The sequence below is a fragment of the Podarcis muralis genome, chromosome 10, assembly GCF_964188315.1.
Source record: "Podarcis muralis chromosome 10, rPodMur119.hap1.1, whole genome shotgun sequence".
Classification (NCBI taxonomy): Eukaryota; Metazoa; Chordata; class Lepidosauria; order Squamata; family Lacertidae; genus Podarcis; species Podarcis muralis.
The window spans coordinates 41,562,645-41,578,163 of NC_135664.1; the positions used below are offsets into that span (position 1 = coordinate 41,562,645).

At 42.8% G+C, this 15,519-nt stretch overlaps 2 protein-coding genes across 6 annotated transcripts in view; one reads left to right on the forward strand and one right to left on the reverse strand.

Moving 5' to 3' along the window:
• Positions 1-7,361, reverse strand: part of CCDC38 (coiled-coil domain containing 38) — a 20,732-nt gene extending 13,371 nt beyond the window's left edge. For 2 of the 5 annotated variants that reach the window (XM_028747590.2, XM_028747589.2), the window contains exons 1-3: positions 4,421-4,552; positions 3,284-3,350; positions 1,383-1,465 (exon numbers count right to left, since the gene is read on the reverse strand). In XM_028747590.2, the coding sequence (XP_028603423.2) occupies positions 1,383-1,465; positions 3,284-3,329 (129 nt within the window). In that variant the 5' untranslated portion in view covers positions 3,330-3,350; positions 4,421-4,552. Of the gene's footprint in view, positions 1-1,382; positions 1,466-3,283; positions 3,351-4,420; positions 4,553-5,310; positions 5,360-6,399; positions 6,530-7,246 lie in introns of those variants that run through there. The other 3 variants (XM_077934822.1, XM_077934821.1, XM_077934823.1) reach the window with 3 other exon arrangements.
• Positions 5,454-15,188, forward strand: AMDHD1 (amidohydrolase domain containing 1). The gene is made up of 9 exons (XM_028747591.2): positions 5,454-5,721; positions 6,445-6,551; positions 8,023-8,087; positions 8,929-9,206; positions 10,377-10,602; positions 11,976-12,100; positions 12,491-12,584; positions 13,276-13,436; positions 14,848-15,188. Exons 1-9 carry the CDS (start codon positions 5,585-5,587, stop codon positions 14,951-14,953), a joined length of 1,299 nt encoding a protein of 432 aa, XP_028603424.2. The 5' UTR covers positions 5,454-5,584; the 3' UTR covers positions 14,954-15,188.
• Positions 15,189-15,519: the final 331 nt, after the last annotated feature.

Here is a 15,519-nt window from a genome sequence, read left to right on the forward strand (position 1 = left end):
ACGGAAACGCCGTTTACCTTCCTGCCAGTAAGCGGTCCCTATTTATCTACTTGCACCCGGGGGTGCTTTCGAACTGCTAGGTTGGCAGGCGCTGGGACCAAGCAGCGGGAGCGCACCCCGCTGCGGGGATTCGAACCGCCGACCTTTCGATCAGCAAGCCCTAGGCGCTGAGGCTTTTACGCACAGCGCCACCCGCGTCCCAAATGACAGCCAATACAACAGCCCAAAATTTGGTTTAATATGTTTTCTTCTTCCAAGCCCTCAAAGTTGCAGCTTCTGAAGAATATTTGAGGATGCTAAGGTGTGTGTGTGTGTGTGTGTGTATGACTATGAGTGAATGCATGTACACATGAGTGTGGGCATTTCACCCAGAAGAGTGAGTCTCATGCAAAAAATATATTAAAAAAATTAGCCACCCATCCACATCCAATTAACAGATTTACATGCTTAGAGGATAACATTGACTCATAACATTGTTTTACAACTGTTGCCATTATATGAATTACAGTGGTACCTTGGTTTATGAACTTAATCCGTTCCGGAAGTCCGCTCTTAAACCAAAGCGTTCTTAAACGAAGGCGTGCTTTCCCATAGCAGTGGGGGACTCAAATTACAAATGGAACACACTCAATAGGAAGCAGAACATGTTCTGCTTCCAAGGCAAAGTTCACAAACCAAAACACTTACTTCGGGGTTTGTAGTGTTCTTAATCCAAGTTGTTCATAAACTAAGCTGTTCTTAAACCAAGGTACCACTGTATTGGGAGAAGTATGTACTATCTCTACACAAAACTACCATTCTGCCCCACTTTCCCAACCTAATAGGGCAAACTTTTTAAATAATAAGTACATGAAGGTATGGGAATTCTACCAGAAAAAGTGACTTATAAACTAAGAGCCTCTAGAGGTCAAAAAAAGTAAATTTCTGTTTGGTTGTGTTCTGCATTATCTACGAAAACAATAAAATCAAACTGCTCTGGCCTATAAATGGCTGTGGATGATACAATAAAATAAGAATTGTGGAGCTTCACAAACCCTTGGAAAATAAGGGATTTCCATGTTAATTGTGTTTTTAAAAATGTTTTAGACTTGTTATAATTTCTATTATACTGAAAGTCTGGAAGGTATTACTGATACCTCTGGCCTACTTTTGCGTCTCTGCTCTGATATTTCTGTTTCCTGTGATGTTTTCATTTATGCTTGATTTTTCATTTAATGAAAGTTTGAAAAATAAAAATAAGCAACTAATGAAGTTGCATGCACACGAAAGCTCATACCAAGAACTAACTTAGTTGGTCTTTAAGGTGCTACTGGAAGGAATTTTTTTTGTTTTGACAATGGCAACTATAGTCAATTATATATTTGACAATTGGAAATACATACCTTTTCTTTTTCTGTGCACTCAATATCTCTATAAAGACATATTTCAGCATCCATGGCTTTGAAAGGGCTCTTTGGTTTGCCATCTTGCCACATAAAATATGAAAGAAAATACTATTTGCTTTCTAATACCATTTAGGAATATTAGCATTCAACTCCCAGCCCCCCACGATCCCAAACCATTAAAAATGGCAAATCTCAACTCAAGAAAAAACTAGCTAAAGAGTTATCCAGCAGGAATGAGAATGGCTTTTGATTTTCATTCATCAGTTCCGTGAGTTTCCCACATCCCTTTAAAAGGGGAAAAAAGCATAAAATGATATATATTATCTGTTCTGGCAGCACTTTGTGCTGAAGTTTATGGCTGCTTTATATTTAAGTACCAGACTAGCTGCCAAAGGCACCTAGGAATTCCATGCCAGTGAGTGCCTGGAATTCCAAGTAGTAAAGTCAATGAGCAGATGACTCTTCTCTTCTGCCAACCTGCTTGTATTCCATGTTCCCGGCAGAGAAAGGAAAGTATCTTCCTCCACAACCAGCAAAGAAGTACATCAGGCTGGCAGAAAAGGAACAGACCACAGTCTTCCTCCTTGCCTTGGAAGAAGGCGAATATTTTTCTTAGCCTGCCTTTCCAGGCTTCCTCCAGCATAGAAGCTAGCACAGTGTACTAGGCTTTTGGCAGGTTAGTAAAAAAAAGTGTGCGGGGTAGTAACTTCTGTGAGCTTAATTTAAAATGAGTTATGGAGCAGAAATTTAATAAGTGAACAATTTAAATACATGTGCCATGTGTAGAACGATGAGGAAGATAACAAACACAAATCACTGCCCGTAGCAGCAGTGATGCATGTCAAGGGACAAAGTAGTAGCGGTGCGCTTCTAGTGATGGTGCTACACTCGTTGGACCAGGGATAAATAATAAATAAATTTTTATTTATACCCCGCCCTTCCCAGTTCGGAAAACAGGGCTCAGGGCGGCTAACAACAAATTTAAAACACTTAATTGTAATATAAAATAGAAGCAGCATAAAATACAGTATAAAAGCATGAATAACAATAAAATTCAAAGTTCAAAAATCAATTTGGGGGAAATCCATCCAATAAACTTTAGCTAGTCAGCAGGGCTAGCTGGCTGAATTAGTCCTACTTGGGCCAGCAAGGAGGCCAGGGGAGAATTAGCTGTGGGGTCTCAGAGTGGGTAATCTTCATAAAAGGGGAGGGGGAGGGAAGAGAAGGGAAGGGAAGGGAAATAAAAGATCAGGCTGAATTCAAATTAAAGGCCAGGCAGAATAGCTCTGTCTTACAGACCCAGCGGAAGCAGGTTAAATCCTGAAGGGCCCTAGTCTCATGGCACAGGGCATTCCACCAGGTTGGTGCCATCACTAAAAAGGCCCTGGCCCTGGTGGAGGATAGTCTTGACTATGGTTATTCATGGACCTTAAGGTCCTCTGTGGGGCATACCGGATAGGGATGTGGTGATAGTCAGATGGGGGGGGGGAGTTCTGGGTTGGAAGCATTACCCCTAGAAGGTGCATGTGCTCCTGTGGGGTGTTGCTGCAAACCTGGAGGTTCCTGACATCACGATATTCTGTAAAGTGCAATCCTGCAGCCAGAAGGGTGCCACTTCACTCTTGCATAATGCAGAAGTATCCAAGGCCATCCTATTTATGGGAACTCCTAGATGGACCAAGCATGTGTAGGGCCATCCTGAACTTCTCGGTCTGCCATCACTTGCATTATAAAGATCATCGCCTCCACATCTGAATACCTCATTAGAGTTGGGTCCAATGCATGACGCAGAGCCCATTACAGAATTCACTGTTTCCCCCATGTTCCCGATGTTGATTTTCTGGAGCCCCTGACAGCTCAACCTACAGTTTCTAAAGCTATTTGATATTTTGAATTACCCATATCAACTTTTGATCCCAAACACTGTGTTGAAGCCATCTCCATACTTTAACACCCTCCCGAGATCTAGAAAGAAACACAATTGCAAGAAAGTTTAAAAACACATTTGCTTTTTAGCTGTTTGAAAATTCAATACAGGGATAAACAACAGCATGAACGAAGGCAAATGACTGTTTAATCTGACAAAAATCAGCAGTAGTTGAATGAAACAAAGAGACTTAGCATATGAATGTAGATATATTGCATGAATGTGAGGCATGCTAGACAGAAATGTTAGATCAATAAAACATATTTTTACATTTATCTCGCTGTGTATTATAATGAATATTTATTGCCTTCAAGGTAATGCTAAACTACCATGGGGTTGGAGAAGGGACTAAGCTGGACAATGTCCTCCCCCCTTCCAATGTTACATTTCCTTAGCTTTGTTTTAAATGAGGCGGGATGGGAAATGGCCTAGACACGCGTCAGGTGCAAGTATGAGACTCTGCTGATATAACCTTTTTCTTCCGTTATGAGAGAAAATAAAAAAGCAAGCTTTGGGCTCACACCTATGTCTTCTACTGTACAATGTTTTCCTTGGATGACATCCCATTTTAGTCAGAACAGACCCATTAAAATCAATGGCCTGAAGTCCACTTATTTCACTGGGCTTGCTCCGAGGAAATAATACACGTACCAGTACAACCCTTCATCTGTTCTTTGAAATCTCTCTCAACCTATTATTCATAGCCAGGTCGAAAGAAGGTTATGGCCAGCAGGTTCAGAGAGTTATTATTTTATTTTGGGTACAGTGAATAAAATTTCGCCCGTGGGTGTAAATGCATAAGCAATCAATCCGCGGAATGTAACACGTGTACAGGCGAAGCTGCCTTGATGCACGTGCAGAGCGCTAGATGTGACGCACAGCTGGTTTCCACTTCTGAGATGAGGTCTACTGGTTTCCGGAGGAGAAAGTGACTTCTTCCAGGTAAGCTGTTTTTATTGTTATATTATTTATGTGTGGGGTTTTGGGGGAGTTTTTTTTGCAAAACCTGGGCGAAGGGAGGAACCAATGCACCGCACAGCGGCTGCATCCCAAACCTCCCCAAATGCAGCCCCTGCCCTTTCTTCGAGAAGTCTGACTTCCTCCTTACCGGAGAGCGCCCGGGCAGTCGGAGGAGGTAGCTAAAGACATGCGAGAGCCGCCACCGCAACCACGGCGCCTCCCGGGCTGTGAAGGCGGTTGGGAAGAAGAGGCGCCCCGGCAGCGCGAGGCGGGAAGCAAACGCCGCTCGGCGCCGGCGCAGCTCCGCCCACCCCTGCGCGGGTCGCGCGCGCCTTGGCAGCTTGCAAGGAGCTTGCCGAGACTTTTCTTCGCGCCATCGCAAACAGCGCTGGGATGGAAGCGGAGCTGGGCTGCTCCTCCAATGCACCGACCCTGCGCACATGTTTGAGTGAAGACTTCCACATTTGCCTCCTTCCTTCCTTCCACCCGAACATGCATAGCACTGCCGTTTTGCTTCTGACACCCTCAAAATGGTTGAGCTTCCCCCCCTTTTTTTTAAAGGAAACCACCAAAATTGTGAAGGCTTAACGGGAGCCAAAGCTCAGTTCCCAGGGTCTGCTTTAGATGCTACATCTAAAACAGGACATAATGAAAAGTGCCTCTGAGCATGTGCAGAATGCTATTGTACGGTGAAGTAATTGTCATCTACTCTCACATTACCAAACAAACAAACAAACAAAAACCTAGCCCAAGATTAGAGATTTTAAGCTTTTCCTGACGTATGGCAAGCCTAGTTTTACTGCCCGATGCAAATTTATCTCAGGCTTTTCCGATTGGATTGCAATCAATCGCGCTTCACACCTTGACATGTGACCCACCAGCTGAGCCTTATTGCAAGCAGATGCCCGGCCGTCACTGGGGTGTTTTTGATATTTGCATCATCCTTGGTCATTTGCCATTCTGGCTGCAGTTGATGGGAGTTGTAGCCCAAAGCATCATTTGGACTATTGGGGAGCATTAAAAATGAGATTCCCTTACCTGCAATTGAAATAGTTAGGGTCCATTCCGTATAACCACCTCAGGACTGCAGCACCTCATTTTGAATTCTGTACAGTCCAAGCCCCCCGCCCCCCCGTGTGTGTTTGCTTGTTGTGGGTGAAAACTGCCAACTAAGAGAAATGATGACGATTCCAGGAGCAAAGAGAGAGACCTTGCCCTGGGAAACTCGTGAGCATTCTCCCTGCCTTGTTGACGCTGTCTGGGCCAGTCCCAGACTTCCCAAGCTCTTTTGTATCTGTCTGGAAAGAGCAACATGGCTGGTGAGTATAAGCTCCTGCTTGAAGGCGCCCAACAGCTGGTGCTTGTCTGCACCAAAGGTGAGAAATACCTCCTGGAAGCTGGCATGCAACATCTGGCCGTGCTGGAAAACGGCAGCGTGGTGATTGGCAAGTAAGTGAATCTCCCGGGAGGGGGGCGTGTTGCCTGCTGGGGGGGGGGAGTCTCTCCAGCAGAATCTCTCTCCAATGGGAAGGTTTCTGTTAGTTTGTTTTTGTACTGACCTTCTCTAAGGACAGGAAAATAAATGAAGTTTTTACAGAAAAAATAAAACAAAATTATTTTCTGTCTCTCTTCTGACAGTCACCAGCTGACCAAAACGTATACTCTTGAAATAAAAAAAAAGATTAACTTTCTTATAGCCAATGAACTAAGACAGGAGTAGGCAATCTAAGGCCCGGTGGCCGGATGTGGCCCAATCGCCTTCTCAATCTGGCCCACGGACAGTCTGGGAATCAACGTGTTTTTACATGAGTAGAATGTGTCCTTTTATTTTAAATGCATCGCTGGGTTATTTGTGGGGCATAGGAATTCGTTCATATTTTTTTTCAAAATATAGTCCGACCCCCCACATGGCTGAAAAAGGTTGCTGACCCCTGAACTAAGTCGTTAGTTACTTTGGACCAGTAACAATGTGACAGTAAATGAATTTTAATTTCCTGTCTACACTGAAGAATCCAACAATGATGCTAGCTAAATAACTTACTAAAGAAGACATTGGATTAAGTTTTAAGCACATTTGCTTCAGAAAATAAGTTTTAGATCAGGGTATAAAAAGTAATTCTGTCTCACCTGCTTTGAAAGTAATGGTAAGCGTTTTGGTCGGTTTATTTTCAGAGACGGTTATATAAAGGCTGCGGGCGACTCAAGAGCCATTCGCAAGCAATTTTCAGGAGCATCTTTTGAAAAAGTCATTGATTGTTCAGGAAAATGCATCTTACCAGGTAGGTGTCTAATATTTCAGAGTTCAACACACCAAGCAGAAAGATGCAATATTTTCATAGGCAGAGATTGTCAGCTTCAGTTAGTCTAACATCCTCTGAATTATTTTCCTTTGGAATAAAATGTGATGGCTCCCCCTCTGGGCCACCTTAGCACACAGGTGGGGACAAGGAGCTGGGGAGCTTCTGAAGAAAATAAGTATTGACTGTGTACTAGAGCTCTGTGTGTGTGTGTCCCATGATTCTTTGTGGGAGGGGTGTGCTTTAAACATATGGTGTGTACACAGCCATTAGCCTGGATTTTGAGAGACGTAAGTCTATGACCCTACTGCTTTCCAAAGTGCTGTTTGATCTAGCATGGACAATGGGACAGCCCCACATAATTTGCTAGTAATGGGTATACTGAATCAGTACAACTTGCGACTGAAGTTTAAGCAAAGCTCTGTTTAGAAATAAGGTTGTCAGTCACCATATCTTATCAAAAAAGTCTGTGCAAGTTAGTGCCTAACATAGGGTTGCCGTATTCCCCAAAGTGAAAAGTGAGCTTTGGGGGGGTCAAAGTTATGGAGATTTTTAGGGGAACATCTCCCTTCCCTCAAACAATTATTAAGTTTTGGGCTGCTTTTTGCAATTACAGCCACAAATCTTTCAGGATGACCTTCAGTTGCTGCCTCGCAGTCTCTCCCAGCCTAACCTACCTCACAGGCTTGATGTGAAGATAAAGGGGAAGGGGCTTCATACGCTTCACTGAGTTTCTTGCAGGAAAGGTGTAGTTTAGCAGATCCTGATCCTGCTTTGGTGCATGTCAACAGCAGTACAGCTTGCAGAAATTAAGCATCTGATGCTTCCCCCCCCCTTTTTTCGTTTTCCCTTTTGGAAAGTGAGGGGTGGAGAAAATGTCTGTTGCTCAATGTTTGTATTTCAGGCAGCTTTTGAAGGCACAGGGTCAATGACATAAAATAAAAGACCAAGCTCCCATCTGGAAGCATTCCAGTCAAAATCCCAGGAAATCTCGAGAGAAAGAGTATGTGAAGAGTCCTGCTGAATCTGATTTCAGGTTTCATCTTGGCTAGGTCTGGGTTTCTCTCGGTAGCCAGCCCAATACGATGAAGCAGCCAGCAAAGCAGAAAGTGGCACACATGGTTCTCCCCTTCTTCTTCTTCTTTTCATCATCACAACAACCCTGTGATGTATGTTAGCCAGAGGGATGGTGAACAACCCAGTGAGCTTTATGTCTGACAGGGAATTTGAACCCTGGTCTCCCAGGACCTAATCCAGTGCTCTAACCACTATGCCACACTGGCTCATAATAGCATTTTATATACGGAAGGATCATGCTTTTTGATAATGTTTCTCCAAGGGCACATAGATAAAATTATTAACTGCTAATGTTTCCTGATTTTGTTTCCTAGTGGATATGTCTGAGATCGTGCAGTTTGCTGTGTTTGTTTTGGTTTGTTTTTTAAAAAAACAGGTCTGGTAGATGCACACACACATCCTGTATGGGCTGGGGACAGAGTCCATGAGTTTGCGATGAAGGTAAACTTACATACTGTAATTGCAAAGGATTTCTTTTACCTGCGTCTACCTTCCTTTACTGTAGATTAAAGTTTCCATAAACTGTTGGCTCTGACCTTTAAAGCCCTAAATGGCCACGGTCCTGTATACCTGAAGGAGCGTCTCCACCCCCATCGTTCACCCAGACACTGAGATCCAGTAGCGAGGGCCTTCTGGCAGTTCCCTCATTGCGAGAAGTGAGGTTACAGGGAACCAGACAGAGGGCCTTCTTGGTAGTGGCGCCCGTCCTATGGAAAGTCCTCCCATCAGATGTCAAGGAAATAAGCAACTATCCTATTTGAAGGCAGCCCTGTTTAGGGAAGTTTTTAATATTTAATGCTGTATTGTTTTTAACACTCAATTGGGAGCTGCCCAGAGTGGCTGGGGAAACTCAGCCAGATGGGCGGGGTATAAATATTATTATTATTATTATTATTATTATTATTATTATTATTATTCTCTTCTTCTGTAAAAGGCACAAATATCTTCATTCCAGCCCCTTCTCAGATGCAAATCAATCTCTAATAAGAACATAGGAAGGAATCTGCCTTACGCAGAACCAGACCATTGGCTCATTTAGCTCAGTAGTGTCTAATGTGACCCTCATTGTTTCTCCATGGTTTCAGAAAGGGCTGCCTCTACCGGGAGATGCTAGGAATTCAACCTGGAAACTTCTGCATTCAAAGCAACTGTTCTGCCACTGAGCTGTGATCCTTCCCCTACCAGGGCACTTTTGGAGAGCCATTGCACCTCTGGGATTTCATTGCATGAGGGGTATAGTTTGCCCATTAACGCACGTTTAACAGATAACTTTGTTTTAAAGTTGGCAGGAGCTTCCTATATGGATATTCATCTAGCAGGAGGAGGGATACATTTCACTGTGGAGCACACCCGGAATGCCTTAGAAGATGAGCTCTTCAGCAGCTTCAGGCACCGGCTGCTACGCATGCTCAGAGCAGGCTCCACTTTGGTCGAATGCAAAAGTGGATACGGGTTGAACCTGGAAACAGAAGTTAAGATGCTGAGAGTGATTGAACGGGCTCGGCGGGAGTTGGACATAGGCATTTCCTCTACTTACTGCGGAGCTCATTCTGTTCCTAAGTAATGTACCTATTCTCTCTTGTCATTTTAAGCGCTGTGCTAGAACACAATTGAAGATTAATTGGGTCACACATTGAACAGTCCTTCTGCAAAACAGAACATACCTAATTCTTGCAGCGTTTCTGTTTGCCATCTACTATTAGAGTGGTGTGTGGAAGTGCCCCAAGAGAGTATTCAAGCATAATGAAGACTGAGGGAGAGTGGAAAGCCTGAGATGTGCCGGACATTTCCTGTAAAGCATCTGAGGGAGAAGAATTATTATTATTTAATTCAGATGTGACGGAGGAGAACACAGCGAGAGGAAGTTTAAGGCACTGCAATGTTACCTTAACCTCTTTCAAAATCAGCTGGAACATAGAAAGGGAATCTTGAATAATTTTACTTAAAAGAGAAAGATATTAGTTAAGGGGAAAATAAATCCTTGCCCCAGTCCAGCTATTTCTCACAGTTGGGGAAGTCGCAGAGCTCTCATACATGCACGAGAGAAGGAAGCAGATATACAAGTGCTTTGGCTCTTGTCGTGACCCTGGAGCCCAGCAGTGACCAGGACACAGAGCCTGTGGTGCTTTCTGCTGAGGGGCCAGACCAGCTTCAGGGCTCTCAGCCTGCTGCTGGAGATTGTGAGATCTCTGACGTAGAATCTGGCAGGCAGGAACCTGTGGAACAATCTTCCATAGCATCAGGGCCCGTGGAGTCAAAGCCTGGACCCTCAGGGGCAGCTTCTGCTGAATGTGAGGAACCAAATGCCTCCCTGGGTAGCTCACAAGCCCAGCCATGTAGCGAGCCCACCAGAAAGTAGCCCCAAATTTCAGGCCAGAGGGATGGCCCTTTGAACAACTAAGTTATCCACAAAGGGCCAGTGTCTGCTCCCCCTCCAGATTGGTGTTTTATGTGGGTGTATCCTGCATCATATTCTTAGCATAATAATAGTGCATTAGTCGTGGGTTTATTCTGCTTTAGTTTGTGCTTCAATGGTTTCCCTCATTATTGCTATCCAGAGGGACAAAACCAGGACAAAAATAAATGAGAGCATTTGTGATATAAAATTTTAAAGGATTTTTATATGGGATATGCACTGGTTAGAAGTGAAACAGTGAGACCAGCCCAAAACTTTTGCAGGCCACATGAAAATTTAATCTTCTGGTTTTTGTTGCATTGTCTGTTGAATAGAGGGAAAAGTGCCATTGAAGCCACAGATGACATTGTTAGCATCCACCTTCCTAAACTGAAGCAACTGGAGCTTAATGGTGAAATTCATATGGACAATATAGATGTTTTCTGTGAGAAGGGAGTCTTTGATCTGCCTTCGACCCGAAGAATTCTTCAGGCTGGGAAAGATTTAGGGTTACAGATCAACTTCCATGGGGATGAACTGCATCCAATGAAAAGCGCTGAGGTACTTATTTTGATATATTACATAATTTTATTTGTATGTCACCTTTTCACAGCTCAGACTATGCCCTAGGCAGCTTATAACATGAAAAATACATACCACAACATAACCGAAATAGTAATACACAATAAAGAAAACGTTAAAAACACACACAACCAAACTGAATAATTACCACACAAATCACAACAAAATTTAAAATAAAGATACAAAAATCCATCACCCAACAGCAACAACTCCCAAAAACCAACAACACTCCACCCCAATAATCTGTTTGGCAGTCTCAGCTTTTGTAGCTGGAGTCAGTCAGGGCCGTGCCCACTCAGGCCAGGCGGAAAAAGACCTGCAAGGCAGGGGACAGGTCTTCCAGCACTCACAGCCAAGGTGGTCGTCTTCACTGAAGGAAAAATCTTACACGAATTCTGATTTGGGCTTAGCGTATTGGAAGCACCACGGCACAGTTCTTTATTTCTGCAGTAAGTTAAAAGAAAATGTGAGGTTGATGGAGTTAGCGAGATGGACTTTCTGACCTTTGCTTTTTACATCCATTCAAACATTGACTTTGCTTATCTTTTCCTTGTGATGTAAAATAAAAAGAGGAGCATCTGACGAACTTTTTCATTAGTGATAACATTGCTAGATACACATTTTAATAGTTAATGTTTGTGTCTTTAATATCTTTCATGAGGGTACATTTGTTTCACCATTTATAACTGCTAATATTTCTATAGTATTTTTCTTTATTATCAATATTTATTATTATTTTGCTATTTGTACCTGGTCCACCTTACTGGGTTGCCCCAGCCACTCTGTCAAGACAGGATGAACAAACCCGATGCTGGAGGGGATTTGGAAGTGTCATAGTTGTCCCTCTTCCTAGTCCTACCTGCTCCCACTGGGAGGGGAGCTGTAGCATTTATAAATGCCTCAATGCTCCTGCCCAGGCAGGTGGAAGCTGCTACTGGCGGTAACCAGTGGTAACCCCCGAAATGGGGTGTTTCAGGGCAGTGAAGGGTCTGTGCTGAGCCAGCACAGGATCTGCTGGATCCTGAGCCAGGCTTGCTGCTGTCACATGATGGTACAGGGCATGATCCAAGCTTCTTTGCCGCCCGGGCTGGTGCAGCAAATAGATTTCCCCCCAACCCTCCTTTCCATTCTGACTGGTGTGAGTAGCAGGGCTCTGGTTACACTGCTGCATTAAGCCCCACTTCAATCTAGATTGAAAGCAGCAAGTTGAAGCTGAGCATAAATGATTCTGGGTTGAGGAGAACTGCATTTTTGTGCTATATAAACAGGTTATTGTGTGTGCAGCCTTATGGATAAGGGAGGTTCTTGTGTGACTGACCTTTAATTCAAACCTTGCCTTGGCATCTGTTTAGCTTGGAGCTGAGCTAGGAGCTCAGGCTGTCAGTCATCTAGAAGAAATCAGCGATGAAGGTATCTCTGCAATGGCCCAGGCAAAGTGTGCAGCTGTCCTCTTACCAACCACTGCCTATATACTGAGGTAATCATAGTTCTAATATACATTGCTGGGCTGTATTTTACTGTCATTTGCTATGCCTTTGGGAAAATATGTATTATCTTTTGAAAAAATGCATCCAGTGAACAACTGCTGTTAAGAGTGATCTTCCAAGGATGCAAAAAGTTGCCGGTCTTTTAGTAGAGCCTGATGGAATAGCTGCTTATAAGTGACAATTTAGTTGAAAGCCTAATGGAGCTGGTCTCTTAACAGAGCCAATGGAGAAACCTAGAGTCTCATCTCTCTCTTTTCATATCTCCCTCTCCTGAATTCTGAAAGAATCCTATAATATTGCTGAAGTGGTTTTACATTGAAGCTTCATTTTACATTGTGCAATTCAAATGGTAGTAACCATTGGTTTTTTTTACTTTGCAGATTAAAGCAGCCTCAAGCTAGAAAAATGTTAAAAGAAGGAGTGATTGTTGCTCTTGGCAGTGATTTTAACCCAAATGCTTATTGCTGTTCCATGGTAAGATGTTTCCTTAGAGCAGATGCAAAATTAATGTTAATTTTCTTCTGTCAGTTTGAGCATCAGGTTTGGAGTATTGATTATTGCCTTGATTCCTTGGGAATCCTATTTAATTTTCTGTACTAGCAGGAGAGTTGAGTAGACCACATGAATTTAAATACACACACTATTGAATTCACACATGAACTCTGGCCATTGAAAAGCAGCTTTTGCTTGGAGCAGATGGTTATCAAGTAGGAGATTGGCTTTCAGCACAGATAAGCCCTGTCTTTCTTGCAGACATGAGCCCTATTCAGGCATGAGCTATGGACAGCATAAACAAGCATACTCATTCCACACAGACATATGCATCACCTTTCCATTCTTTTGTCAACTTGTAGAGGGCAACTGTCTGCAGCAGAGGTCTTCTGTGCTTGTGGAGTCTCCCCACGCATTTTTAAAACCTTGGGGGAATCAGGATTCTCAAAAGTCCATGGAGTTTGATCTCCAGATCACAGAGGGCAACAGGGCGCTAGTGAGTTTGTTTCCACAGCCCCACCTGCAGTTAGAACAGCTGAAGAGTGTTACAGTTAAATTAATTTTACCTGTCACAGTGAACTCAGGCTTTCAGATGGCATGGCAATGGCTGTCAGACTGTTGGTTTCTGTGCACCTATGTGTAACTTCAAGCTTAACTACCTCTCTCTTACTAGCTCATGGTTATGCACCTGGCCTGTGTAAATATGAAGATGTCCATGAAAGAGGCTTTAGCTGCTGCCACCATCAATGCAGCTTATGCTCTTGGGAAATCGCACATGCATGGCTCCATAGAAACTGGCAAGCAAGGAGACCTCATTATCATCAATTCACCAAGGTGAGGATGCAAATAGCTCTTAAAGGCCTAATGCTCTGCATAAGTTGGAATGAAAATCTAACATTCGGAATAAATTAAATGCATTATGATGAGCAATAATTACTCAATCCAAGTGCAGTATTTGAGTCTTCTCCCAATACAGAACATATTGACCAGACATAAAGGGAAACCTTAATCCTTTAAAAAAAGTCATACTTTTATATGCTTTTTAACCCCCAGTTCAGACTTTTTTCAGTCTGTCTTACAGCCATGTCAGTTGAAAGTTGTTCTTTAAAAATAAACATTGAATTGTTCAGGAAATAATTTTCTGGCACCGTGCCAGAGCCCAAATTTCATATCATATATTGTTGTGAACTAAACATACCATCAGTTTTTGTCATTTATTTAAACTGATCTATATTTTCCAAGTATATTTTAATGTTGATACGCTTGTCAATTTTATATTTATTTGTGTTTATTGTGCTTTTTTATATACCATGAGCCACCTTGAGTGGGCTGTGCCCCCAAAAAGCAGCATATAAATAAATGACTACAAACATTCACAATGTCTTTTCAAAACAGGCATATGAATTGCTAGCAATTGACTCCTGCTTTCTATTAATCACTCAACATGTTATGTTAAAACTATATGCTTTAAAACAGTCCTCCTGCCACATTCCTGATGTCGAAGGTGAGGTTACGTATGGGGCAGTTACAAAAGAACCACCAGGAGCTTAATGTGAGCTCCCAATTATTCTTTCTGCAAGCTTGGCTCCCTGTTAGTGCTGATGATCACTGCCATGTAACGCTCGTGGAGAACTCTATAGTGTAGCTGACGGACTTACTATCTCAATTTAGAAGAAACTGTTTTGATTCAAACTGCTTCCTCCAAATACAGCATTTCTTCCACTGCAGAGGTAAAATTGCTTTGTTTGGAGGAAGTAGTTGGAACCCAAACTGACTTCAAAGGGGCTTCCTGTAACTGCCAATCAACAGTTACAGTGACTGAGCTCCCTTGAATTTCTGCATGTGTCAATCACCTGATGTCATTATGCTTCCTGGTGATTGTCTAGTGAGCAGTCCCACCCACCTGTCAAAGTTTGCCTATGGGGAGTGAGGAACTAAGGATCCATCCCACTAGCTAGATCCAGTTCCCTACCCCTGCTATAAGAGATACTACTGCATGTCAGTTTTAAGTTATCAAGTTTAATGGATAATAGCATATAGCTCTGCTATATGAAACAACAAAGATCCCTATTGTGCACCTAGGGACAAATGGGCAAGGAGGCTTGTTTGACACAAGCTGCATGTTCAAAGTAAATAAACAATGCAGGCAGAATAATCTATCATGCTTTCTATTTTAGTCCTATGCACATGAGAGATTGTTGGCTTTTTTTCTAAAATATGATTGTAACCTTTTAAAAATCTTTAGATGGGAACACTTGATTTACCAGTTTGGCGGCCATCAAGAACTGATTGAATACGTAATTGTTAAAGGAAAAGTTGTTTATAAAAACGACAGTGTTCTGGGCTACTGAGGAATCCCAGAAGGAAGAAATACAGCAGTTGCCAGACTCTCTGAAGCAAACACAGGATGATAATCAGCAGGGTCTCACATCTTTAAGATCATACTTCGGTCAAAGCTCAAGAAATTCACTGGTTTTTATTTTAGTTCTTCCTTTGTATTCGCATGAGGAACACTAGGCCATGTTCATCTGCTTGGTAGTTTCATGGTCCGCTAGAAAATAAACCTACATGTATGCAAACCATTAACTCTGGTTTTTTTCCATTAATGAAGGTCCTCTTGTATAAAGAAATCAAAGCTCTGCATTGCAATGTGCCTACATACACCTCATAATTTTTCACAACCAGAGTTAAGAACATGAGAAGAGTTCTGCTGCATCTAGTCCAGTGTCCTGTTCTCACAGTGGTCAGGTAGGTGCCTTTGGGAAGCCCACAAGCAGGCCCCAATGACTGCAGGGAGTTCACAGATAACATTTATGCAGTGGGTTGGACTTGAATAACTACCCAGCTACTTCCATCTACCCAAGGTGGTTTGTGAACATGTGTTTCCTTTGAGTAACAACCTCCCCTCCACAACATG

Excerpts from the sequence above, each read along its gene's own strand:
- AMDHD1 (XM_028747591.2), top strand. The coding sequence starts at position 5,585 with ATGGCTGGTGAGTATAAGCTCCTGCTTGAAGGCGCCCAACAGCTGGTG. Across the intron at positions 9,207-10,376 it reads GGAGCTCATTCTGTTCCTAA|AGGGAAAAGTGCCATTGAAG; the intron begins GTAATGTACCTA and ends TCTGTTGAATAG. Across the intron at positions 12,585-13,275 it reads ATGCTTATTGCTGTTCCATG|CTCATGGTTATGCACCTGGC; the intron begins GTAAGATGTTTC and ends CTCTCTTACTAG.